Source organism: Musa acuminata, chromosome BXJ3-4 (genome assembly GCF_036884655.1).
Source record: "Musa acuminata AAA Group cultivar baxijiao chromosome BXJ3-4, Cavendish_Baxijiao_AAA, whole genome shotgun sequence".
NCBI lineage: Eukaryota > Viridiplantae > Streptophyta > Magnoliopsida > Zingiberales > Musaceae > Musa > Musa acuminata.
In genome coordinates this window covers 45,826,571-45,854,561 of record NC_088352.1, presented here as the reverse complement: position 1 = coordinate 45,854,561, position 27,991 = coordinate 45,826,571, and the positions used below count along the sequence as shown (strand labels likewise).

At 36.7% G+C, this 27,991-nt stretch overlaps 1 protein-coding gene across 2 annotated transcripts; it reads left to right on the top strand.

The window, feature by feature from the left end:
* The first annotated feature begins 21 nt into the window (after positions 1-21).
* On the top strand, positions 22-27,850 carry LOC103982567 (TATA-binding protein-associated factor BTAF1). Of its 2 annotated transcripts, none has more exons than XM_009399533.3 (29): positions 22-402; positions 2,086-2,279; positions 2,438-2,532; positions 4,756-4,976; positions 5,107-5,164; positions 6,923-7,004; positions 9,646-9,983; positions 12,337-12,445; positions 12,540-13,146; positions 13,273-13,405; positions 13,504-13,572; positions 14,495-14,706; positions 15,066-15,303; positions 15,516-15,686; positions 15,774-16,169; positions 16,290-16,724; positions 16,910-17,029; positions 17,097-17,579; positions 18,816-19,354; positions 20,970-21,459; positions 21,575-21,643; positions 22,970-23,074; positions 23,159-23,374; positions 23,457-23,720; positions 23,821-23,870; positions 25,572-25,681; positions 25,788-25,870; positions 27,092-27,304; positions 27,396-27,850. In XM_009399533.3, exons 2-29 carry the CDS (start codon positions 2,231-2,233, stop codon positions 27,564-27,566), a joined length of 6,126 nt encoding a protein of 2,041 aa, XP_009397808.2. In that variant the 5' UTR covers positions 22-402; positions 2,086-2,230; the 3' UTR covers positions 27,567-27,850. The 2 variants fall into 2 exon arrangements, with proteins under 2 accessions (XP_009397808.2, XP_065005901.1); XM_065149829.1 differs by having other exon boundaries at positions 27,381-27,850.
* The last annotated feature ends 141 nt before the right edge of the window (positions 27,851-27,991 follow it).

Below are 27,991 nucleotides of genomic sequence, written 5' to 3'. Positions count from 1 at the left end.
CGCTGGCTCACTCCGACTCGTTCAATCTCTTTCTCTCTCTCATACCCACACCGTCGCCCGTTTTGCCCCCAATTCCAATCTCTGTTATTCCAATCCTCTCTCTGTTATAAATATGCGAAGGAAACGATGCAATCAGGCATGAGACTCCCGAGCGTTTCATTATTTCCAGCCCTAATCCCTTCCTGCCCCTCTCGCTCTGTCTTTCTCTTCTCCCCCACCTTGCCCTCCCCCGCCCGCTGGTCGCTGCCGTTCGCCGCCTCTCCCACGGCCCACGAGTCGTCGTCCGGCCGGTGGCCCACAGCCGACCGCCGCTGGCTTCCGCCATCACACCGGCGCCCGTCTTGATTCGCCCCGTCCTCCGTTGACCCTTCCTCCCGCTGCTTTTGCTTCCTGTTGAGGCAGGTATGGATGTCAGCACTCGATGGATCACTTGCTTTTGCTTTCTGTATCCCGTTCGTGACGTCTTTAGGGTTTTTACGATTCCGATTATTTTTTAGTGAGGGAGAATTTCGATTGGCGAATTCAACATTTACGTTCACCATCGATGAGGTGCAAACTTCATGGTTGCCGAATCTTAGAGTGGTCTAGTGTAAACGGGAACTTAACTCTCGATTCACATATATTTAGCTGGTAACTTGAAATAGCATCTGCTTGCAGATGAGCATGAGGTTGTACCTGTAGTTTGTTACAACCTTTCATTAGGTTTTTCATATTCCATCAACATGTATCCCAACGACCCGTGAAATGACTTTTCTGGCCGAAGAAGGCTTTCACCACCAATAATGGGATTCATTTCGTGTCAAATCATGCATTGAATAGTTCTTGGAGGGAAATCAAGACCGATTGGGTTACAATTTCAAAAACCTCGTGTTGGATCTTCATGTGATCGGGTGTTCTTGTTTGCTGTAAATTAGTTAGACATTTAAGTTAAAAGTCCACGCAGGTTCTAGAACTTTCTCATAATGATGTGTATTTTTTGTTAGTTCTTATGATTTTTAAGTTTTTTCCACATAAAACCAATAGTCTCACCGTCAATGGACAACTCAGCCTGAGACACAACACGAATATTTGGAATGCTAGTGGATTGGGAGAACAAGGAGAACTTCTGTTAATCCCTTCTCTTTCTCTTCAAGCCACACATCGAATCATTCATCTTCCACCATAACTTTGGAACTTTCGTATGTCAAAACTTTGATATATCGTATTTCCGAGAAAACTTGATGCAGTGACCACAGAGAGTGAAATTCTTTTTTTTTTTGCATGCAGTAAGTAATGACAAGCTACGTGTGGAATTACTTATTCCCCCATTTTGCATGATAGAAATGCATCGAATAAAAAGAAATGAGAGGATGTCTGTATACATGAAAGTATACATGCGTGCATTTATGCCTGTCGATGCTGATCCAAGCGTTCTAATTCTTGAAGTGGTTATCATATACAATTCTGACCTAAACATCACCAACTGAATCTTAGTAAGTGGGTGCCATATTAAGATTCTAGAGTACGACATCATTCTTTTGAATAATATTTCTTGCCAGTTAGGCTTGTCGTCCATTATTTGATGCTCCCAAATCTAGTAATCAAGGGATAATTTCTGAGAATTATTTAATATAATGTATCCTTGCTAACTCTGACATCTCTGGAGTTAGAAGTTATGTATGCTTTAAAATGGCTGTAATTTATGACACTAGTTGTTAAGTGGCTTTGTGTTTTTATTACTGTATATGTATTTTGTGATATTTCACAGATCATTACTGACAGCACACTGAGTGACTTAATTCACAATTGCTTTGAATGTCTGATGGCTATGCAATTTTTTTGTAATATAATTTAAAGTGATTATATCAGATTTCTACTGGTGGTAGCTAGCTCCTAGCTCTGAAGAAATTATATACAACTTGAATATTGATGTTTTTCTCTCTACTGGAGTAATCTATTTGTCTTGTGTATTCTGTTTATAAACATATGTCTTAGAATGATATAATATTCGTATGCATATGCATTTGTGGTTAACATGCTGTACTAATTATCAGACATTCTGATTTGGCTTTACTTTGTGTACAAAAATTGCTGGATGTTGTGCAGATAGTACGAAGTTATAGAGTCAGTTGAAGAACCAATCAGATATTTCAAAATCAACTCGTTTTAGGGTTGGCCTTATTGACTAAGGACATAATATCTCTCTCTCCTGAAGATTTTGGATGAGTGAATCTACAATTTTGCCATCTTTATGGCTCAACATTCATCACGTCTTCATCGCCTGCTCACTTTATTGGATAGTATCCTCTTCATATCTAGAGATCATGTTCATGTTCTTGCTTTGGCTTTTGCTTTTAGTTCATTTCCTGACACATCAAACAATTTTTACCTTGTTGTCATCTAATTGTTGCCTAAGCTTCTATGGTGTTTTTTCAAATATTCTTTAACAAAAACTTAGCTGGTTCAACTCAAGCAACAAGATTTGCTGCCGCACGGCAAATTGGAGATATTGCAAAGTCACATCCTCAAGACTTGAACTCCCTTCTAAAAAAGGTAGCATTTTAACCTTTTGTTCCTAGTTCCTATGTTCTACTTGTTTTATGATTGCTAATTTTCTAGTCCAAGTTTGACTTGGATTATGTATCTTCTTTAAACTAAAGCTTGCTGTATGCTATTTTTAGTTGCTAGTTTAACTTAGGATCTCGTGTGTGTACATGCTTGATATACAGAAGGTAAATTATACTATTTTTTGTTTTTGCTTACTCAACATTGGGAAGCTAGTAAGGCTCTTAAGTTTGCATGACTAAATGTCTAACAAGATCATAGTCGTGTGGTTAAATATGACAATTTTACCATTATGCTATTTGCTTTTGTTGTTGTGTGCGTCTCCATGTTATTTTTGTTCTTGTTGTTGCTTTCAGTATTTCCCGACACTATTTTAAACATGGTTCATCTTACTAGTCCGTGCCGGTGTACTGATCAGCTGTTGGTATAGTACGTATTGATTCGTACTGAGCCATACTGATATATGGTACATGGGGGCATACCGATGTATCACTCATATCGGTCCCCTATCGGATCGGTATGTACTGTCCATACCGAACGGTATGTTGCAGCATGACGAACCTTGATTTCAAATTTAAAATATTTTATATCTAAAATTTACCCTGTAGAGCTATTACAGTTTTAACCATGGTGTGATGTTTCAGTTACCAGACCTGTATGGGTCCAGCAGTCTGTGCCATCATACCAACACATAGTTGGTTGGCACATATTGCTGAACTTTTTCTAGAGTTGAGGGTCAACTCTTAAAAAAGATGTTGAAAGGTGCGTGCTGCGGTCCATGCTCCTGACCCGAGAGGCCATTGGACCAGTACGTTCCTATCCTGGCCAAACATAGAAACCATCGTCTGAAGTTTGAGCAAGCTGGGTTAAGAATTTTCCATCTTAAATTAGGTTACCCAATATGGAATATGATTGATGAATTTGTGGATGGAGAAATGACTATTTGCATTTTCAAGAGGCTAATGGATTCTTCCTCTCATTTATTATGGCCGGCTGATTTTTTTTTTTTCTCCCTCTTTTCTTAGTGGGGCATCATGTCATGTCTTCTGGACCTGACAATCTCAACCTTCTCCTTGCTAATTCATAGTAGTATGTTTTGTATACACACTATGATGGGGATGCTTTTGCTTCCCTTTTTTGATTCCTAATGCACCTTTGTGCATTTTCTATGTAAATATTAGATGCCTTGTGTCTGTTTACTTTTTGGCTTTAAAATAGGTAGATCCTCATCTTTGTTATTTGAAAACTGGTAGATCCTATTGATTTGTTGTTCTCATCTTTGTTGTTTGAAGTTTCTTTGCTTACCTCTTAATTTAATTTAATTTCTTTGCTTACATCTTTGTTATTTTGCAACTAGGTATTGAAACAGTAATATCTTCTTTGTTGAGCCAAGCTTCTTATCGATGGCATGCTTAACTTTAGCCTCAGTATCCTCTTGAGTCTATCTTCATTTTGAGGTGGAAGTTGAATTTTATGCGTTTGTTTGTTGTCTATCTTCTTTGTTCACAATTATTTATGGTTCGTTACCTATGACATTGACTTGGACTTTGTGCCTTACTGTTATACTTGCTGGTAGTTGACTGGGATAGTATACATCTTTGCTGTTAGTTGACCTTGTAAATTAAGTAGGTTGTGATGTGGCCATTCTTCTTTATTATCCTATTGCATTAGCATTCCTATGTCTATCTATTAGTTGAACTTGGATATCTTAGAAGTTGCTTGACACTTTGTTTGGACTTCTTGCCTTCATCCCGCATCTGGGGTTGCTCCTATGTTGGTGATATATTTTGGATTCTTTTAGCATCACTGCCGGTCAAATGGTCATGCTTTTTTCCTTCCTATCAATTCTGCACTTTTTTTTTGGGTTTGTGTGGTCATTTTTAACCTGAAGGAACAAGGCTTCAGTATGAATGTCGAAAGTTTATGACAACCTTTATCAGATGCCCTATTGTCAAAGGGGGGATCTGAAAGTTGATTTTAGTTGGTTTGATGTCAGGTATATAAATGGTTATTTATATTTTATACTAAAATATTTGTGGCATTTTTGACATGGAGTTTGTGTTTTACTGTTATATTGCTGACCACCCTTTTAAAGACACGGCTAGCAGTGCAATAATTATTAACTGTTATATTCCCGACCCTTATAAAGAGATGGCTAGCGTTGCATTGATTATTATAATGTCCATATGCAACATTTTAATGTCATTGCAGGTTTCTCAATATCTCCGCAGTAGGAACTGGGATACAAGGGTTGCTGCTGCTCATGCAATTGGATCGATAGCTGAGAATGTAAGGCACACATCTCTAAAGGAGCTTCTAAAATCCCTAGAAGGGGAGTTGATGGAAGCTGGATATTCTGATGTCTGTAAAGATGTAGGAGCATCTGTCTCTGATATGTGCCCAAATCCCACTGCAGGCCTCTCCTTTAAAAGGTGGTGTGTAAATATAATTTTACAATGTTGCTCTCTTCAGCGAATATAATATGCTTCATGTTGTCTTACCTCCCTAAAAAATGGATTAATCTATGATCATTTGGAGGTAATCTCTTTCATCCTTTGGCAGTTTTGACATTAACAAGGTGTTGGAATTTGGTTCTCCATTATTGGCATCAGGTGGACAGGTAATGGTACCTTAACTATATTTTGTTTCTAAGATGTTACTTTAACACAAGGCATACTTTTTGAATACATCCAGTAGTTTCACCCTAAACAAGCAACAAATCATAGTTGAGGGTCTTTTGTATTTGTTATTGTATTTATACCTCCTTGAAGTAGCTTTTTGTTGTCAAATGGTAAAAGTAAACAGGTTAGATGATAATCACGAGCCCAGTTACATGTGGTCGTGGATAATCAGACTGTTTTGTAGAAGCTATCATGTTAATGCACAATGATCTGTCAATAAATCGTGCTGGGAATATATTAAAGTTTTATACATGATTTTGGCCTCATTATAATTAGTGGATTTCTATTATTTTTCTCATCTTTTCCTGTATATCATTCTATTCTTGAGTCTGTCTTATCGATCCTAAGCTGCTGGCTTCATATTCCAGATCAGTTCTATAGTACTTAGATTTTCTCATATCATAAATTCTTGCAGGTTTTTATCTGAGTAGTTCCTTATTTTTTGAGTCATTCTCAAAAGACTTTTTGAAATAATATAAGTAGCAAATATTTCTCCTTATCTAAGATAACGTGTTGATGCTACGTATTTTCAGTGTCACCCTATGTTCATTAGTTGTTTTCTTTGAGGGCCACAACTTTTTGTTAGTATATACCCTTCCTAAGGGCTTATCTGCTTCAAGGCCAGCAGAGCTGTCAAACTACCAACTAAAGGAGTTGAATCCACATGATAACTCTGGTAGAGTAAACGAAAGATAAAGATAATATCTCAACTCTTATGTGGGAAATACATTTCCTTTTTTAATATATCATGTTACCTTTCAGTAAAACCCACTAAGACTTCTAGGACACAACAAATATACATCCGATAGTAATGTTATTGCATCGCCCACAAAAAACCCCACCAAGACTTCTAGAACTCTTCAAATATAAATTTAATGCTATATTTACTTGTCTGTATACTATACTCATACTTTATAGACACTAGTTAAACTCACAAATAGGACTTTCGAGCCCCTAATATATTTACTAGAATCAATGATGAGAACTAGTCTGAAACTTATGAAAATTAGAAACTTCTATCCTAGTCCTCTTGGATATTGTGTTAATGAGTCCCCTTAAGCATTCCCTTTTTGAATGCCTTAGGATAGCTGTAGGTTTACCCTTCTGAAAAAATTAAGCTGCTTTTTTCTTATCCTATTGGTTTTAGAAGTCCTTGTTGGTCTTCAAAATCATCAAGCAATTGTTACTGTATCACCCTGTCATTTCAAATCAGAGTCAAAGGTGCTACATATGGCTTCACATCTGTCAACGTATCTAGTCAGGTCCGTTCTATCTTTCATACAAAGATAGCTAGTTTTAGATCAATACTGATCTAGGTTGGTCTGAGATATATGTGGTCTCCTTTGGAGAAAGGTACATCGTAACATTTTATATGCTGCTTTTTTAATGTGCATTTAAGAAAGTCTTTTTGAATGCCTTTGTATTTCAATGGAAACAACGTATTTTCATATGAAGGTTAGACTGATTTGATCATATTCTGTAAAGTTCATGTTGACAGGAGTTTCCACACACTGGGATGCTATTCTTATTAATGTGCTGCACCTTAGATTACTAGATATCTTAATATATGGGGTTTCTCGGTCTTTTCTGTTGCATCTTCTATGTACTTTCAATTTTTTCTTCTTCATAACTCTTGGACTTGATGTATGATAGTTGTTTCCTGAGATTAGTACTGATCTGCCACATTTTATTTGTAGGAATTTGATGTTGCAAGTGATAGTAGCAAGAGTCCTGCAGAACGATTAGCTCATCAAAAGCAAAATCTTCGTCGTCGTTTGGGTAGCATAACTTCAACCTTTCTATCATCATGAGATTATTGTCTTTGATGTTCCTTATATTTTTATATGCACATGTCCTTTTCTAAAAGAAAAATAAATCTGGCTAACAATTAGTATATATACAAGAATGTTTAGCTTTCTTTGTTAATTTTTAATTATCTTTGTTAATGAGACCTGATGGTATTTCAGCACACTTTTTTTTAGAAGAAGGGGAAAAAACATAATTGTTGCCTTTAGTTTTATGTAGCATTTTTGTTTGTCTAGTTTTGTTTTGAGGGTGGTCAATACTACAATAGTGAAGAAAATTCATTTTTGTTATTAAAGGTGGGTAAGTTTTGTCCAGTTGCCTGTGTTTTCTAAACATTTCTATGGAAAACTTTTGCAGTTAATAATGTACAAGAAAATGTCTGGGACGATTGATATTCGATTATTGATGTCCTTAGGTCAGACCATGGTTCGCATTACCAATCCGTACCGGTGTATCGACCAGCTGTTGGTACAGTATGTACCGAGCTATACCGAGTGTACTAGCACATAGTATACTGCTGTGTACTGATATACTATCTGTCAGTGATTGAAAGAGGCGCTCGGGCGCTCGCCTAGGCGCTCGGGCGAGGCGAGGCGAGGCCCGAGCGCCTCGCTAATGTCCCAGGCGCCGGGGCGCTCGCCCGAGCCCAGGCGCTGGGCGCTTCGGGCGAGCGCCTGGGTAAACCAAGTGACCGAACCAGGATTTTAGGTCTGGTTCGGTTGTTAGTTGGTTCAATCGAACCAACTAAACCGATATAACCCTTACCCAACCCTAACCCGCTGCCGCTCCCGATCTCGCTACTCGTCGCTCCTGCTGCCGCTGCTCGCGCCTCCCGCGAGCCCTCCCGCTGCTCACGCCTCTCGCTCCCTTTCCCGTTGTCGCTGTCGTCGCTTGCCGCTGCCGCCGCTCGCCGCCGCTTCCTCGTTTCTCCGTCAGGCTCAGTATACAATATACTCTTAATATTAAGTTTATTTGAATTTTGAAATGATTAATTTTCAATACTGTTAATAGATTAATAACATATTATTTTGATTTTAATGTTGTTAATTTTTATTTTGATGTAAAATTTTATTGTTTTGAATTTTGAACTTTTTGTTAATGTGACATTGTGATTTTGTATCTTAGATTTTCTTAATTTAATAGCATATTTTTATTTAAAATTTTAAATAATTATATTTATTAATTATATTATATATTTTTATATTTTAGCGCCTCGCTTCGCTCGAGCGAGCGCCTAGCGCCTCGGGCATTTTTGGACCTTGGCGTCTTTTGGCGCCTAGCGCTTTTTAAATCACTGCTATCTGTACCAGTCCTCTGTTAGATCAGTACAAACCATCTGTATCGAGCGGTACGCTTAAGTATGTCAAACCTTGGGTCAGACATGTGTCTTTTTTGTGAAACAAAAGCTTTTAAGGGTAATGTTACTTGATATTTAGTACCTCGTCAATCAGTGGAGATTGAAGAGTCTTGGTTGAAAGGTTCAGCAGCCATTGGAGGGATGGGTAAGGGATCTAGAAGAATTTGCTCCCTAAGATTTTAGAAAGCTGGCTGCTACTTGAAGAGATTGATAGAATATTTTTCCTAGACAGTTGGTCAAGGTTGTGAGAGGCTTAAAAAAGTTCATATGAAATATCCAGTATTTATGATTTATTTTCTATGGCATTGAAACCATCTGCTTACTCTGACCTCTTTTCTTTAGGAACAAATTCTTGGCCTGGTTTTCTGGTCATATTTTTGTGAGAGGCTTAAAAAAGGTTCATTGGATGAAATATCCAGTATTCATTATTCATTTTCTATGGCATTTAAACCATCTGCTTACTATGTCCTCTTTTCTTTAGGAACAAATTCTTGGCCTGGTTTTCTGGTCATATTTTTGTGAGGCTTAAAAAAAGTTCATTGGATGAAATATCCAGTATTCATGATTCATTTTCTATGGCATTTAAACCATCTGCTTACTATGTCCTCTTTTCTTTAGGAACAAATTCTTGGCCTGGTTTTCTGGTCATATTTTTGTGCTTGGGTCGGTTTTGTTGGACCTGTTTTGGGTTGGTTGTATCTTGCCACCCTAGTCTTATGCTTTTGTTGATTTATTTCCTCTTTCTACGTTGTTACCATGTCATTGAATTGTCAATTCTTAAAGAACTGAGACTTTTGAGGATTGATGAGGATTCATGAACTTGTCCTGCTCACCTGTGTGTTCTAAAAGTTTGACAGATTTTGATGTATTTAAAGTTTAAGATGGGTGGTATCATACATATGCATTATTTTGCTTTTGAGGTTAGTTTTTAGAAGAAAAAAAAGAGTGTCGCTTTAATTCCAATTGGTTTTAGGTGGTGACTTTAGCATGTGTTTTATATTGCTCCAGTGGCCTCGTTATTAGTAGCATATCTGAATTATCTGTCTGTTGTACATTGCTCTTTATGATGTTTGCTAGAATGAAACACATGGATAAAATTTAAATGGTGTTACTGGTTTTTGTTATTCAGTCTGGTAAATTTTTTATATGCTTGGCCTCCATTGTGTCTTGCATCTCTTTTTTAATCAATACATCTTTTATGTATTGTATACACTGTGTGTTCTTAATGTCTTCTCTTTGACTTTTATTTGATTGCAGGACTAGATTTTTGTGAGCAATTTATGGATGTTAGTGATGTGATTAAGGATGAAGACCTTTTGGCACATAAAGGTTCTTCGAGTGGAATTGGATCAAACAATGGATATTGGGTTTCGCGATCTGGACAAAACATCCAACAACTAGTTGCTACCATGGTTCCTAGCCATCGACCGAAAAGGTTAAGTGCTAGAGAGTTGAATCTTTTAAAGAGGAAGGCAAAAGTCTATGCAAAAGATCAGATAAAGTGTTCATCTGAGGATGATGAGCTTGGCACAAAGCATCCTCAAAATTCACTAAACTCCAAAGGGACATGGTCTGATACTTCATTTTCCAATAAGGTACTCCAAATGATGATGATTTTTCTTTCCTATATATAACGTTATTTCTATTTTTTAATCTTTTTTTAGACAATTTTTTATTTTTTAAATTGGACCTAAATGTTCTACATCTACTCATGCATCTTTTTATATTAGGAAATTGTCATTGAAATTTCAATTTCACGATGCCGGTAAAGAAGTAGAATGCTTATAACTTGTTCTCAAAGCCTTATGGGTATGTTGGATTGGATTCGTACACAATTTCATGGTTGCTCTTCCCTAGATGAATCCCTCTCACCATACCCAATGCTATATTGGCTATGTGATTATGACTTTTGTTATAGACTATCTTGAAGTTTGGTTTACTTGAGAATGAGTGATTGTGGTGGTGATGCCAAGCTGTTGATTTTTGTTGGCATGGGTAATTATACGTGCTCAAATTGTCCTAAAAAATAGCTAGTGGAAGACAAGCCAATTTACATATGAATTGTTTAGATGTATTTGAAAAAGCTTGAAAGAATTCATAGAAGGAATACTAGGAATAGTTTGGTGAACAGTTATGAATGTGACTATTTGGGAAAATGCTCACATCACACCCTCGCTACCGACACTAAAAAGAGTGAAAAATGATCGCACACTTTTGTCTCTGTAAAATTGTTTCTCAGGTAGTAGACATTTTAACATGTTTTGCTTGTCGGATTATCAGTTGTTGCTAATTGATACATACTGTGTATGATTGGAGTTGGACTATTTTCTTTATTTTCTTGAAAGTTCCCTTGAAGTCTTTATATAGATCAACTCTTGTATAGAAACATAACATAGTCTACCTTCCCACCCCCCAACCTCACCCTAAACAATCATCCACATACACGAAAAAGGAAAAAATAAGTAACAAAAGAAGAAGACTTTACTGGAATTAATAAAAAGATATTTGAATACTCTTACTTCTTAATGAACTAAACATATCAGTTTATTCAAAGCTCAATGGTTTATACAATGAAGTGAACGAGGAACTAATAATATAGCTTGATTGTGTACATGATTTAGAACTTGTACCATTTGTCACTTAAATATTTGGAAGACTCTAAAATCCATTTTCTTCTTTGCTTCATCACCCCATCTCTGATGCCTCGAATTAGATCAAGATTGGTCACCATCACCAGATGTTGGTTTGAGAGATACCAATCTTGATCTAATTTGAGCTTTATAGATGGGGTGATTAAGCAAAGAAGAAAATGGATTTTAGATCTGATGTTGGTTTGATAGATATGGTTCAAAGCATTCAGTTCTATTGTCTGAAATGTCTGAAATGTTGTTTATCAAGGTTTTTAATTTCGCATTGTACCGACATATCGAGCGGTACACCAAGGCATACCGATAGGCTGTGTATTTCAAATGCAGACTCTGAGTTTGCAATATTCCGTCAAATTGCGTACGATTGCAGCAGTGTAAACTATAATCGATCTAAAGGTAAGCTTCTTCTCGCTAACATCTTGATCTTATCAAGATATTAGTTCTAGAGAAGAGGGCTTTCCGACTCTCAAGTTTGGAAAACACAGCTCAACTCCAGCGTGGTATTTATAGCGAGCGAGTCAGGGCATAGGTGGTAATCAAAGACCACTTTCGGTGAGAATGGGTTGGTTCAACCACAGTGGTCATCGGATGCGAGTTAGTTGGCTCGATAGGATTAGTCAGGACCTGTGACCCCCAAGCAACGGATCTCACCATGCGTGGCCTGATGGTCTCCACGCATTGATAACGAGCCATCACCTTGGAACGTGGGGTTGCTGTAAGATGTGGGATCGACCTCGACCCCTGGGCCCCGTTGATCCTCTTCATCACCTTTCGTGTTGACGCCCACCACTTGTGGTCTCACTCCTCTGTCGCCGCCGCATCCCTCCCATCAAACTCCGCCGCCCTCCCACGCACTTGTCCGGCCTCAAGACGCACAACCCCATCCCTCCCCCTCACTCTCCTGCTCCTCTCTCTCCTGCTCCTCTCTTAGGATCGAAATGTTGGGGTCTGCATTCTGACTCCGAGATCTAGGAAGAAGAATCGTACTGGTTGCAGGCGGTCTGCATGCCGATAGGTTGGTGGACTAGTACATAACGCCCGTACCAGGCAGTATGGTACGAAATTAAAAACCCTGCTGTCTATAGCTGCTAAGCTTCTGTCTCTCTCATTTCTACCTTTTGACATTTGCCTACTTGATACTAATTGATTTGGTGAAATTGTAAGATAAATCCCGTTGCGTTCATTTTGCTTATACAGAATAGTAGTCATTCTAGTAAGAACAATTTTACACAAGAACACATCTTCTATAACTTCTGAAGTTCTGAATTCTGATAGTATCAAACCATTTTCTAATCTGCAGGACTTGGCAGATACTATTCTAGATGAAGATAGCAGTGAAAATGATCAGAATGGGAGGTGGCCATTTCATCACTATGTGGAGCAGCTTGTTCATGATATATTCGATCCTAGTAATTGTCCCTCCTCTTCATAGTTAAATTTCATTTTTCAAACGTTTTACTCTAATTTAATATGCAACACTGTCTGACTTGTGTTGACTAACAGTTTGGGAAGTTCGCCATGGTGCAATGATGGCTCTGAGAGAAATTTTAACCCATCATGGATCCTGTGCTGGTGTCTACTTCCCTGATCTGAGCTTGGAAGATTCCTTTGTAGTTGCTTCTGATGAAAAGATCCCCATAGATTCAACAAAAAGGGTTAGGGATATCGATCTAAATATGCAATACAGTCTGAGTGAATCTGAACCAGAATTAAAGAAACCAAAGGTTGAGAATGAATTGTGTCATTCACATGATGGAATTGGATGCTCAGACAAGCAAATGGAAGATGGCACTTATACGAGTGTGGATGGTTGTCCTTGGGAGACAAATTCTACAGCTGTAAACAATAAGGTTGACATTAGTCATGTTAAGGTGAAACTAGATCCATGTACAGATGGCTTCAGCTCCGAGTTGAAAAGGGAGGATGATGCACCACCCAAATTTGTCTTTGAGAACTGTAACTCTGTGTCAAAAATGGGTTTTCTAGCAAATCTTCCTGAAAGTTCCAAAGTAGTGAAGTTGATAAAGCTTGCTAGACATTCATGGACTAAGAACTGGGAACTTCTGCAAGACTATGCTATTCGATTTCTGTGTGTGCTTTCTTTAGATCGGTAAGTGATGAGAAACTTGGGGAGTCATGTGCTCCAAGTCCATGATCTTTTTTTTCTCACAAAAGATGCACATTGAAAATTTCTTGGTTTGCTTAATTATTTTCTTATCTTAATTTTTGTTTGTAGCTTTGGTGATTATGTTTCTGACCAAGTTGTAGCTCCTGTTCGTGAAACTTGCGCTCAAGCCCTTGGTGCTGTGCTCAAGTACATGCAACCTTTGCTTGTTCTCGACACACTCAAAATCTTACTCCAAATGCAGGTCTGCATCATGTCATGACATGCCTTCTGACATATGACTGAAATTTAACTTGTACGAAATGATTATCTCCTCTTATTATGAATCTTCTTTCTTTTCAGTGCAGGCAAGAATGGGAAGTTCGTCATGGAAGCCTTCTTGGGATAAAATACTTAGTAGCTGTTCGTCCGGTATGGTCCTGAGTATGGAACTTCACTATTCTGCTAGTATATTCATTTTAAGAAGTGATTATATTCTTTTAGTTCTTTAGTGAAGATATAAATCAAACATGAAATGATAACACAGTTCCTAATAACCTGCTCTGGTACTTTTTGTTATAACAAGGGATGTATTTAGAGTTGCACAGGCTCTTAATAACCAATACATTTCTTGATTAACCAAAGAGAAAAAATGTTCTGGTACTTTTTGTTAGAACTATAAATGTAATAAAGATATGCATGATGCTGCAGCAGTTCTAGTGTAGGGGCAGTAAGGTTCAGGCAAGCTTCCAATTACTCAGGATTACTCCTTGCTCCTTCCACTTGTAACTGATGTACTTACTAGATATATTTGAAATGAAGTCTCATGATATAGGTTTTGTGATATTGTTTTGACTGGAATAGACACCAAATTAGAGATATGGAGAAATCTGTTAGAAATTACTGAATATACATAGTTGAAGAGATGGTTGTGGAGTATCATTAATATCAAATTTTAAAGTTTGTTTTAAGACGATTTAAGGTCATCTTTGCTTCATGTCTCTGGCAGTAAGATAGGAGCATTTATATGAACATTTTGTTAATTAAAAATAAAAACGAATTTGTCTATTAAAAAGCTCATCTCTTTATAGGGATGACGCTGGACTTAGTTCATGAATTTATTTAAGCTATCAATATATTTTATGATTGAAATTATTTTTTGGGTATCTAAGATTTATGTTCTAATTTGCTATTTCGCTTCTTTAGCTATACTGACTAATGAGAAGTTTCATGACAAAAGATTTACCATGTTTGATTTCTACTAAATGTTTAGCCTCCCATGAGTTTTAATGTTTGTTTCTGAAACATAAGGCTGATATTGTTTTATCTTACAACTATTATTTTCTGGTTTTAGGAAATGATTGTGGATTTGCTAGATTATGTTCTGCCTGCCTGCAAAGCTGGGCTAGAGGATCCAGATGATGATGTTAGAGCTGTTGCTGCTGAAGCCTTAATACCAACTGCTGCTGCTATCACATCCCTTGATGACCAAATTTTGCATTCGATTGTTATGTTGCTTTGGGATATTTTGCTTGACTTGGATGACCTCAGCCCTTCTACCAGTAGGTATTGCACTCGCATTATGTTCTCTTTATCAGCAATACTGCCTCATGGAAAATGATTGTGCTATATCTTAAAAATGCATGTCAGCATTTACATTTGATGGCAAAATATTTACTTTGAAAGCATGTCGTGTAACAATTTGCAAGAATTATTGCCATTGGTGAGCCATGTTACTTCGTTGTCTATATACTTGACCACCTTTTGCTATTTCATTCAGTGAAGCACAAACTTTATTTAGCTGCTTGACATTTTGGAATTTTGTTGTTTTTGTTTCAGGTTAAGTAAAAGAGTTGTCTTTTGTTCACTTAACTGTTTCAAATGTTTATCTTGGGTCAATTTTCTTATAATTGCTCCTGTTGTAGTGTGATGAATTTGTTGGCAGAGATATATTCTCAGCCAGCAATGGTTCCGAAGATGGTGGATAAGCTGAATATGGTTGGGAAGCAGGAAATTGATCTTAATGAAGTATCTCTTGAGGAGCAGGGAGATAGTACCAAGAGTAGGGAAAATCCGTATATGTTGTCCACTCTAACACCCAGGTTATGGCCATTTATGAGACACAGTATTACTTCAGTTCGTCATTCTGCCATCCGCACATTGGTACATATTTCAATTGTAGATCCCAGTTGCTTTTCAATTTTTTAAAACTGGCATACTTTGGTTGATTCGTTGATGCTCTTTCTTCCCGTCACTTTTGTGCCGGTATATAAGCACGCTGATCTCCATTATTGCCTATTTGTTTTGCCCCCTTTTTTTTTTTTGCAGTAACTGGTTTCTATTTCAACTTGTTCAAGTGTCTGAATCTTATGCAGGAACGGCTACTTGAAGTTGGTTTTACGAGAAGTTCTGAGTCTATGGCAACTAGGTTTTGGCCCACTTCAGTGTTAGGTGATGCATTGCGGATAGTTTTCCAGAATATGCTGTTGGAGTCAAATGATGATATTCTTTGCTCATCAGAAAGAGTGTGGCGGCTTTTGCTTCAGGTTATTTTGTAAATAGCAATGTGTTGTATATTGGTTTGGTTGTCAGTGAACTGGTGAACCTGTAATTTGACACAAGTTTTATTTCAGTGCCCAGAGCAGGATCTTGAAGTGGCTGGAAAGTTGTACTATTTATCCTGGATCCAGGTTGCAACCACTCCATATGGCTCTGCTTTGGATGCCTCAAAATTGTTTTGGCCAGTTGCTCTTCCTCGCAAAAGCCAGTTTAGAGCTGCTAAAATGAAAGCTATTATGCTTGAAGGATCTGTTAAAGAAAATATTATGCAGGACAAAAGTTTTGATGTTTCCATAAGTGTCCCTAAGATAATTATAGGTGCAGACAGTGAAAAATCTGTGATTCATACAAGAGTTATTACAGCAACATCCTTGGGTATTTTTGCATCTAAGATGCCTGAAGCCTCTCTGCAAGTTGTTATTGATTCACTGTGGAATGATCTTATCTCTTCTTCGGGAGTCCAAAGACAGGTAAAGGTTCATCAATTTTCCTCATCTTTGTTTCTTTTGGAGATCTCTGTAGTTGCCCTTTCCATTTTAGCTATGTTAACCCCGATGTTTGCTTTACTGAAAAGAATGCATATGTCTCAGGTGGCTTCAATGGTTTTTGTTGCTTGGTTTAAAGAGCTTAAAAGCAGGAATACAACCGAAGGAGTATTTGTTGGGCTTTTGGACAATGTGAAACAGTGGCTGCTAGATCTATTATTGTGCTCTGATCCTTCATTTCCGACTAAAGCCTCACGTGAACCTTATGCTGAACTTTCTAGGACATATACTAAGATGCGTAATGAAGCCAGTCACTTGTTCCATTTAGTTGAATCTGTTGGTATATTTAAGGACTATATATCAAGCATCAAGTTCAATCTAAAATCACTAACTGTTGATGAAGCGATTAACTTTGCTTCAAATCTTTCACTACCCATTGAATCAACTGTTGTTGAAAATGTGGAAAAGCATATTGTGGATGACATAGAGTCATCAAAACAACAGCTCCTGTCAACATCAGCATACTTAAAATGTGTTCAGGTGCATGGAACAGTTTCTTTTATTCGTCATTTCTGCTCTGCTTTGACCTGCCATAAGTTAAAAAAAAATTCATCATATAAGCTAACTATTTTAAATTTGTTGCAATCTGAATTTTAGTTCAAAAGGTGCACTGTCGTTTACTTCTTCATATCCCATGCTGTTACTTACTAAGAACCTGTTTGCAGAACAACTTGCATGTTACAGTAACGGCTTTAGTTGCTGCTGCAGTGGTCTGGATGTCAGAATTACCTTCCAAGCTTAACCCAATTATTTTGCCTTTAATGGCTGCTGTCAAAAGAGAGCAGGTTGGTACTCAAATATTATGACCAACAAGCTAGCTATATATTCTATACTAATATGAAATTTATGTAGGAGGAAATCTTACAACAAAAAGCTGCAGAAGCACTTGCCGAGTTGATTTTTCATTGTATTGGGAGAAAGCCTAGTCCAAATGACAAATTAATTAAGAACCTTTGCAGCTTGACATGTGCAGATACATCTGAGACACCCCAAGCTGCTACCATGAACTCGCTGGATGTTATTGATGATCAAAATTTGTTTTCCTTTGGAAAGGCAGCTAATGTTGAAAAGTCTAAACTTCATATGCTATCGTCTGGAGAAGATAAGTCAATTGTTGAAGGCTTTTTGAGCAGGCGTGGATCGGAAATGGCACTGAAGCATTTATGTGAAAAATTTGGAGCTTCACTGTTTGAGAAGCTCCCTAAGATCTGGGATTGCATTACTGAGGTTCTGAAACCTGCATCTCCAGGAGGAGGTCTAATTTCGACAGATGACCAGCGGATGGCAAACATTTCTAAGGATAATGATCCACAGACACTGATAAACAATATTCAGGTTTTTTCTTGTATTCTCTTTTGCATCAGACATTTATGTTTTTTCTTGTATTCTCGAGCATTATTTATTGCAAATGTTAATTTTAGTATACTACATGTCAGAGAACTCAATTTGTAGAATACCAAGTTTTACATATAGGGTATTACAAGTCACAGAACTTGATTATAATATATTGCATGGAGTAGATCTTTTGTCAAGAACATATTTTTTTAAAATAAAAATATTTGTGGAATAATAAATTCTATATAATTTTGTACTATTTCTTGTAATTGAGCCCTTTTTTTTGGCAAAATGTTGTCACCTTCCTTTTTTTGTTGCTCTTGCTTTTGGTTAATTGTATTTATATGCACACTCTGGTTTTATGAAGTCTTGCATCTGTGAGGCTTATATCAGCTATTGGTCTATTCTGTTTAGTACTGGCTAGTCTGTTGCACTTGGAACAACTATTTTGCCATCTTCTTTTGCTATATTGCCGTGATTGTTTATAGTCAGTTTCTTATGACATTGTGATATTTTTCTTTTCTTTTGTTTGGAAAATAGCAGTGTTTGTTAGTATATTCTGAGAACAGTGTTACGGCGAGTCCTTGATGTATATTATTACATTTCTAAATGATCCATATTTTTTTAAAAATTGTAATCTTGAAAGACAGTCTGCTCTATGTACACACATCATCATTGCAGGAAAAAAATAATTTTTGTTAGAATATCCATAAATAATTCTTTTAGTTCTGGGTCTGATTTGATCAATTCTGATGTTGTATTTGCATAACTTTTACTAGTGAATTTAATTTTAATTTGGTATTTGTATGACTTCAACGTATGAAATACTAATATGCACCATCAAAGTTCTAACTTGTGATGAAACATCAGCAATTTTTGTGCTCTTATTAGAGTTTTTTATTAGAGCTACCTTTATTTCTACCTTTAAAATTAGTAATTTCATGGTTCACTTTATCGGTCCATACCAGTGTATCGATCAACCGTCGGTAGGATACATACCGAACTATACCAATGTACCGACACATGGTATGATGGAGCATACCAACAAATCGGTATATGCCACCCATGTCGGTCCCTTGTCGGATCGATATGTATGTCTGTACATGGCTGTATGCCACGATATGATTCTGACTATTAGATGGCTGCAACGTAATTGTTTATGTTAATGTTGTGTGTGTGCAATTTTCTGTTTCCTTCTCCATGTATAGTCTGTTTACATTTGCTTCTTTTATGTAGTTGATCCGCTCTATTGCACCTGTGTTGAACGACTTATTAAGACCTCAGTTGCTCACTCTACTTCCGAGCATTCTTTGGTGTGTCTGCCACCATCATGTTGCTGTAAGATTAGCTGCTTCACGATGTATCACCTCCATGGCAAAGTCAATGGAAAGTAGTGTGATGGGAGCTGTCATTGAGAATGTCATTCCCATGCTGTCAGATTCAACATCTGTCCATGCAAGACAGGGAGCTGGAATGCTTGTGCATTTGCTTGTTCAGGGTTTGGGTGTGGCGTTGGTACCTTATGCTCCTTTGCTTGTGGTTCCTCTTTTGCGGTGTATGGGTGATTGCGATCATGCTGTCAGACAGACTGTAACACATAGCTTTGCTGCCCTTGTACCTCTACTTCCATTAGCTAGAGGACTCCCTTCGCCAGTTGGACTAAGTGAGAGTTTATCAAGGAATGCAGAAGATGCACAGTTTTTAGAACAGCTTCTTGACAATTCTCATATTGATGATTACAAACTCCCAATTGATCTCAGTGTATCATTAAGGAGGTCTGTATCTTTACTTCTGTTTGTTCTCTATAGAGTCTTATACATGTTACTTGTGAAAAACTAGCTAATGTTGCATCAGCCATACATATTGCAAGTTGTTTCAGATCATACATGTTACTGTTAAATAAACTAGCTAATATTGCATCATCCATATATTACCAGTTATTTCAAATCATACAAGATTCTAGTCCAATGACTTAAACATGATATGGATATATAGTTTGGAGTTTGAGGCTAGTGTTTGCTGTACCTTGCTTGTCACATATTTGGTGCTTAGAATGGGCCAGAAAACCTAAAATAAATCTTTATTAGATGCACTCTACATCTGCAGCTTAGTATGGTATTCCAACTCAAGGAGCATATGCATGCATGTGCCATATATCTATACATTTGTCTGTTCATGGTTTGTGTAGGATTGGTACCCTATGCTTCTTTACTTGTGGTTCAACTCTATCACAGCAGTTAGAGAGTGTGCATGCAAGACATGCAAACACTTTGTTATATGCTTCAAAGAACCAACATCAGTCATTAGAGTAAATGCAAGTAGTCATTTCACTTGAGAGTTTCCAATTTCATGATAAATGTTTATATGCAACCTTGAAAGCAAGAAATTAGGAAATTAGAACGGAAAATGAGAGAAACAATAAATAATTTTAAATTGTTTGTGTCAAAAGGGTGGAGGTGAACTGAACCACAAACTGAAATAGATTATATTTAAACAGGGTGCTCCTACAATTTAACTAACAACAGTCACGAGTGAAATAAAATGTCACAGACATAGTATGCCAAAATAGTTGCTTCATGAGAATAAAAAAAATTCACCTTTTTATAAGCTATACTCTGTGTATTCTTTTAAATGGTAGTATTTTTTTACTGTAGCTATTGTCTAGAAATATATTATTTTAAATGTATCATGATATTCATAAGTCACCATGGGGTCCCCCATTTGAAATGCTTTAAACTAAATTGTTGGTTCTTAAACATCAGTAATATGTTACTCTAGTTGTTCAATTGACCATGCTATGTTTTTGAAGTTCTTAAGGACCAATTTATTTGTTCATAAACATCAATAGAATATTTGAGTTGTGTAATAACTCAAGCAACATGGGTAGTACTTAAATAGTTCTTTTAAATTTGTGAGATGTGACTAGAACACTCATCAAATTGTTATGATCAAGAATCCATCTTATAAGTGCTTTACCGATGCATTCTTTAGAACTATCTTTTCTTATTCAGTTAATGCTGTTATCATGTATTGTGGAATTTTTTGGATGGTTATAACATAATTTACAATGGATAATTATATCTATCTGCTCATTTCCACTTTATAAAGTGGTGATCTGTTGAAAATGCAATATCCATATCCTATTCATTTATTGTTTTGATTTTGAAGTCACATTATTTTAGTTTTGCTATTTGAAGGAGGATAGTTTTGCCCATCTTGCCCTTAAAGATTTGGAAAAATCTTTTTGGATGGTAAAAAATGAAAATGGTGATCTGTTGAAAATGTAATATCCATATTCTATTCATTTCTTGTTTTGATTTTGAAGTCACATTATTTTAGTTTTGCTATTTGTCTTGCCATTAGCTATCATTTGTGACTGGTTAAGTGCAGGTACCAACAAGAAGGGATCAACTGGTTAGCTTTCTTAAAACGGTTCAAGCTGCATGGAATTCTTTGTGATGACATGGGGCTAGGTAAAACACTTCAGGCATCAGCAATAGTAGCATCTGATATTGTGGAACGACGTGCTTCCATTGATTGCAAGGACCTTCAATCTCTGATTATCTGCCCGTCCACGTTAGTTGGACACTGGGCATATGAGATAGAAAAATATATTGACAATTCTATTATGATTACTCTTCAATATGTTGGTTCTACTCAAGCAAGGATGTTGCTTCGTGGTCAGTTTGATAGGTGCAATGTGATCATAACATCGTATGATATTGTTCGTAAAGATATTGATATCCTTGGAAAACTTGCATGGAATTATTGTATTTTGGATGAGGGACATATAATTAAGAATTCAAAATCTAAAATAACAAATGCTGTGAAACAGTTGAAAGCTGAGCACCGTCTTATCTTGAGTGGTACTCCTATCCAGGTAAGCTCGTTGATGTCAGCTTGAGTTTTTGTTTCTTTAAAGAACTTGCTAGAAAATATTTACCTCAGAACTTTTACTTATAATTGAATGTATATTTCTTTTCTGGACTATGCAGAATAATGTCTTAGAGCTTTGGTCTCTCTTTGACTTCTTAATGCCTGGGTTTCTTGGGACAGAGAGACAGGTTTGTTTTTAATTTTGGCATGGAAATTATTTTATCAAAAAATAATGGATCAGGTTTATCCCTCACTGGGGGAATTAAACCACCTCCACAATGATTTGGCGACAAGAACCTCTTCAACTGGAAGAGGCTAACCAAACATTAGGATAACTCCTAGTTGATAGTAGGGTTTTGATTACTGTCTGATACCAGTTTCAGTTATCTATATGCTCCGGTTCTGTTTTGAATGGTATTTGAAACCTTTTTATGATGTTTTGTTTCATTGCATGATATACTAGAGATGCACTGAACCTTAGACGGATACGAGATGATAAGAGCAGCTTGATTCATGCGTGTTTTTGTCGTTAATTTGAAACCTTTTTATGATGATTATTTCATTGCATGATATACTTGAGATGCATTGAACGTTCCAACGGATATGAAACAACAAGAGCAGCTTGATTCATGTGTTGTTTATGTTATTAGTTTTATGGTCCTTAATGACAATGCCATCTGCCTTTTTCACCCAAATCACAAATTTTAGTCTCTGGACAAAATGATTTAAAGTCTGGTGATCAAGGGCTTGGAGCCTTGGACCATCGTAAAACCTGTAGGTTTTGCTGTGTCTTCTTGTCATTTTTTGAGTCCAGCTGAATATTTTTGTTCCCTAAAGACTACTAGCTAGTATTTACTGGCTACCTGCCACCTGATCTTCTATCTTTATGGTTTCATTTGTTGCATTAAATTTCACTCTTCGATAGCATTGAAATCACCATTGCCTTCTCTTCAAATTTGTTCTCAAAATGAAACCATAATGGGCACTAGTGTGGCTTTTAGGTTCTTTATCTAGCAAAAGTCAGTCTTTATTCTCTACCATACCTTGAAATTGGTTCATTAGTTGACTGCATCACAATCCTAACCACTTGGTATGGTTTGCGAAAATTAGACCTGGCTTGATCAGTCTTCATCAAAACTAATGAACAGATGATCTATAATTACTAGGAGAAAGTAAGGGGCAACCACCCAAATTCAGATGGAATTTGACCTGGTTCTTCAGATGGAATTTTCTACTTACACAAATGGAAGTGTGTTGAACGAAATGAAATCTGTCAAATGAAAGGCATACTACTGATAATTTTGTTACTTATACAAACAATAAGTGAAAACAATTGTGACTGATGATTTGGTTGTCATATTTAACAAACTGGTAATTTGCTTACTACTTCTATATTGCTATATTGTAACTTCTTCCCATTCTGTATGACAAAATCAATGTTGACAGCATTCACTAGTTACTTTTGCTAAATAGAGTTACTTTAGTGGTCACTAATCATGAGATGGCATATACAGTTCCAAACGACCTATGGGAAACCATTGTTGGCTGCAAAAGATCCAAAATGTTCTGCTAAGGATGCTGAAGCAGGAGCTCTTGCCATGGAAGCTTTGCATAAGCAGGTCAATCCTAGCTACTAATATAATTCTGGTATAGAGGCATCTATTAATCATATATATGTCATTTGTGATGTTTTGGCATTATAGGTTATGCCATTCCTCCTCCGTCGAACTAAAGATGAAGTCTTACATGATCTTCCAGAGAAAATTGTTCAGGATAGATACTGTGATCTGAGTCCTGTTCAACTAAAACTGTATGAACATTTTTCTTTTTCAAATGCTAAAAAGGAAATATCATGTTTGGTCAAAGAACATGAGTCTGCAGAAACTACAGCTTCAAAAGCAACTTCTCATGTCTTTCAGGTACTGTAGTTGGAATTTTTTGGTGATTAAACCTTAATGCTATTATTTTATTTAATGTTGAATACTTAATTCTTACATGCAGGCAATGCAGTATCTACTAAAACTTTGCAGTCATCCATTGCTTGCTATTGGTGAAAAACCACACGACTTTTTTGTGTCTCTTCTATCGGAGGTTATTCCTGGCTGTACAGATTTTCGTCGTGAGCTCCATGAACTTCACCATTCACCTAAATTGGTTGCTCTTCAAGAGATACTTGAAGAGTGTGGAATAGGATTAGATGCATCAAGTTGTGATGATGCCCTAACAGTTGGACAGCATCGAGTTCTAATTTTTGCTCAACACAAGGTAATTTTCATTTTCCAAATAACTTTGGGATTTCTTCACATTTTTGTCTGATAATTTATCTTGCTTTTTTTCTTTATTTACTAAATCATGTTACCTGCAGTCTTTTCTGGATATCATCGAGAAGGATCTTTTTCGGTCCCACATGAAGAGGTGAGTTTGGTTTAAAAATCTTATTGATTTGCTACCTAAGTGTGGATATTCTGGATTTGCAATACTATTTCAATCAATACTTGAGTAATATTGTGGCCATGGTTAGTTGGCAGACATACATGTTGAGATTTTTCATATAATTCTTGGCCTTTTACTTCATATAGCTTTTTACGGCAAGTAAAACAAGAATGGCCGGTGTATGAGGCTCTTATTAATACAGGATCCAGGAGCGTTTACACTATACACCTTTGCCCCTGCAAGAATATATTTTATTTTTATGATTTAAACCTCAGTCACCTTGGTCAAAACAAAGTCCACCCTTGAGTCATGCTATAATTTTAGCTACAGATATGCATATCTCAAATGTGCTTAAATTGTTCTAAATTATTCTGATGCATCTTAATTTATTGCTTCTGTAATGTACTAAATCTCGGATGGTTCTAAATCTAGTGCGTCATTCCTCATGTCGTCGGTCCAATACCCAGGGTTTATACATGGTTATAGACGATGGAGAGGAATCTGTAGAACCAAAATGCCTCCTTTTTGTGCTTGATAAACCTGGGTTGAGAAGCAGTCCTGGAAGAGGAAAGGCTGCACTTTAAATTGTGATGCATCTGAATTTAATGCTTCTGTTTATGTCATGTAAATGTTCAGTTGTGTGCTTAAAAGACAAACATGCTATCGGGGTGAATTGCTATCTTAGTTTGCAGGAAAAGTATTTCTGGTAGAAGATTAGATATAATTTCCGTAATGTCTCATCAGACTAAAAGATGGATAAGCATGTAGGAAGGGATGCTGTCTGTGGTACTATGATTTTAGAGTTTACATTTGCTAATCCTGTTATTTGACTGCTTGAACAGTAAGTGTGACCTAACAATCTGTATTAAAGGATCAATCATCTTCCTGTTCTTGTCGGTGGCTAGAACAAGAGATTTGATGCTTAGCATGCACTATCACCAAGATATGATCTTTTTTTTAATTGAAACTATTTGCATGTTACAGTAAGTTGTATTTATTTACTCTGACATTGACAGTAATTAATTTCTTTTACTGATGTATGATTAGGTAATAATTCCTCTGAATAAATATAGAATCATAAATAATCCTTTTTTTTATATTTACATTGCCTATCATGTAGTAATTTGTTGCTACCAAATCATGGGTTAAAATCTGGTTGAACTGTTAATGGCTTTGAACTCATCCTAGATCTATTTCTTATACAGTACACATCTTTATCAAAATTCAAACCAAGTACAGGTTTGAATAAAATAATTGCAAAATTCTTGAGATGATATTGGAGCAAGTATCTAGAGAAAAACACCAATTCTATATGTGGTTTCTAACGAAGCCCATTTGCACATGAACTGGGTGCTTTTTTTATCATAATCAGTCTAATTAAAAATTAAGCCAAATCATTAAGGTGGGGCAGAAATTCCTAACTATTGCTCTTAAAGATTGATATATCCCTTTGCATTTTTCCCTTGTGCATTATTTATATTTTAGTTTGTGCTCTTTTTGTCATGTTACTTTTCCATCTGAGATATGTAATCTAAGTCGAGATAATGCAGGGATGTGGTTATCATTGATGATATAGTCGTGTGATATTTTGAATTGTTATTTATGGTTTTATATGATTGGTGCTTCAACTTTGATATTGTGTTCCTAATCTTGACAAGCATGCATGATTGTTTTATGCAACAGCGTGACATACTTGAGGCTAGATGGCTCTGTTGAACCAGAAAAGCGATATGAAATTGTAAAAGCATTCAACTCCGATCCGACAATTGATGTTCTGCTGCTTACCACTCATGGTAAGTATGCTCATGATATGCTAGCTTCTCTCGTTTACCAGTCTTTTGCGGCTAGATGGCTCTGCTTACCACTCGCTTGGAAGTTACTGATTTGTGTTATTTGCAGTTGGTGGACTTGGATTGAATCTTACATCAGCTGATACACTGGTTTTTGTGGAGCATGACTGGAACCCTATGAAGGATCTCCAGGTTATTTACTTGCATATCTGCATAGAGTTGGATGTGTTTTCTTTACTATATTCCTTTGCCTGTAGATTGCTGGATGTTTCTACTGTTATAATAATCCTGCTGTTTTTCTTGTTGTTATATTGCTTTTGTTTCTCTGTGCATCGTATTAAACATTACTTAATCATAACAAATTAATCTTCCCGAGAGTGTTCACTACTGTTCTTTTACTCCTGTTGTTATTGTGAACAGTTTTTCGTTGATTTACATGAGAGTGTTCACTTGCATTAGTAGATATCTTGTTTCTGGAGTTAGGAACAAAAATAACGGTTGTGCGGATCATGCTTCAACTGCATGAAGTTATGCCTTCATTGTCAAGCATATAACAATACATTTTTTTATCTGTTGTTTGTCATGTTAGATTCTTCTTGAATTTACTTTGTCATTTTTTAGCTGCCCTTTCTTTTGCAATCTTTTAATTCTGGCATCTATATATGTAGTAAAAACCAGGCAGTGTCCCGGTAGTTGAAGGTTCAGAATTTTTTTACTGTTCTTGAGCATTGATGGTAAGATGATTGTCACCCAAAAAACTCATGGTTCAAAGTGTGTAAAAAACTTTGGGATCTACGCAGAGCCCAAAGGGAAACAAATATCTACTATGGGCATTTTTCCAGGAAGCATGTAATGTAAGTCGTGAATTAATTTTAAATAGCAGTGTGTAAATTCAGAAATATCAACTTAAATCTTGAGCAGAATACATGTAATGTGCCTGATAAAACAGATGATAGATACAAATCTAGTGGATCCCTTGATTGTTAACACTACAAACAATACAGTTTATATTGCGCACCCGACAAATTTCTGTACGAAACGTGTAAAATACAAGATGAAAGATATGAATGAGGGGAGTTAAGTGGCAAAAGAACCAACATGGGGCCTTAAAAGAAGTTCGATGAACATTAGCAATGAGATCAGAAGCTTAATGGTCAATTATTTGGTCAACCTAGTCTGCTTATGTTGGCATTAGTAATATACAAACACCTTAATATTCTTAGGAATAGCACAACTTGTTATGGATGTTATGGATGTGCATTGAAGAATGCAATTTCTGTTATATCTTTCTACATGAGAAGCTGAATATTTCTTGAATTTTCTGCATGCACACATTTTGTCACCATTCATATCTCAGTTCATATTATAAGCATATTTACTTTCACTCGGGTGCTAATTTGTTTTGATATGTAGGCAATGGACAGAGCACACAGGTTGGGCCAGCGTAAAGTTGTTAATGTCCATCGACTGATCATGCGTGGCACTTTAGAAGAGAAAGTCATGAGCCTGCAGAAGTTTAAAGTTACAGTTGCTAATGCTGTTATAAATGCAGAGAATGCGAGTCTGAAAACCATGAACACAGACCAGTTGCTTGATCTTTTTGCTTCTTCACCAACAATCCAAATGGTGACATCACTCGCCATCTATCTTTCCTTTAGGTTATAAGATGCAAAGATGCATGTTATTATGTGTCTGAAAAAAGAAAACTGTGATACAGGGAACTTCGGCTTCAAACAGCTCTGCTGGCAACACTGACAAAGATCCAAAGTCAGCGGTCACCGGGAGAGGGTTGAAAGCCATTCTCAATGGACTTGGGGAGTTATGGGATCAATCACAGTATGAAAATGAATACAATTTAAACCAGTTCTTGGAAAAGCTCAATGGCTGACTCTTGAAGGCTACTACTGCAATGTACAGTGCAAATTAGAAGATTCTGTCGGCCCCAATTTTGGATGTGTCGTTCGTCCCCCACCCCCTGTGAAATTTTTTTCTCTTCTTTTGTTCGTTGTACATGATCATCATTAAATCATGGAACCACTAACCTTTAGGTGATCCAAATTTTTAGAAGGATAGGCTAGATCACTCACGCCAAGATGGGCATTTCGAATATGTAAATTTCAGCTGTACCACTTCTTATCTAGTTAAAGTAGCTGTGCCCAAATTGTTTGCCTCCGTTTCATTCTTTGTTGCAGGCCGCCGCCTGGTGCAATCCCATTTCTGTTATATGAGCTACAAGAGTGTAGGGAAGTTAGTCTAAGTTCTTCACCCGTCTTTAGACGAGGCATCAAGCCTGCAACGTGCAAAACAGGCTTA

Coding starts and splice junctions, on each gene's coding strand:
- LOC103982567 (XM_065149829.1), top strand. CDS start 2,231: ATGGCTCAACATTCATCACGTCTTCATCGCCTGCTCACTTTATTGGAT. Junction 4,977..5,106: donor GCAGGCCTCTCCTTTAAAAG/GTGGTGTGTAAA, acceptor ATCCTTTGGCAG/TTTTGACATTAACAAGGTGT. Junction 17,030..17,096: donor CTGCTGTCAAAAGAGAGCAG/GTTGGTACTCAA, acceptor AAATTTATGTAG/GAGGAAATCTTACAACAAAA.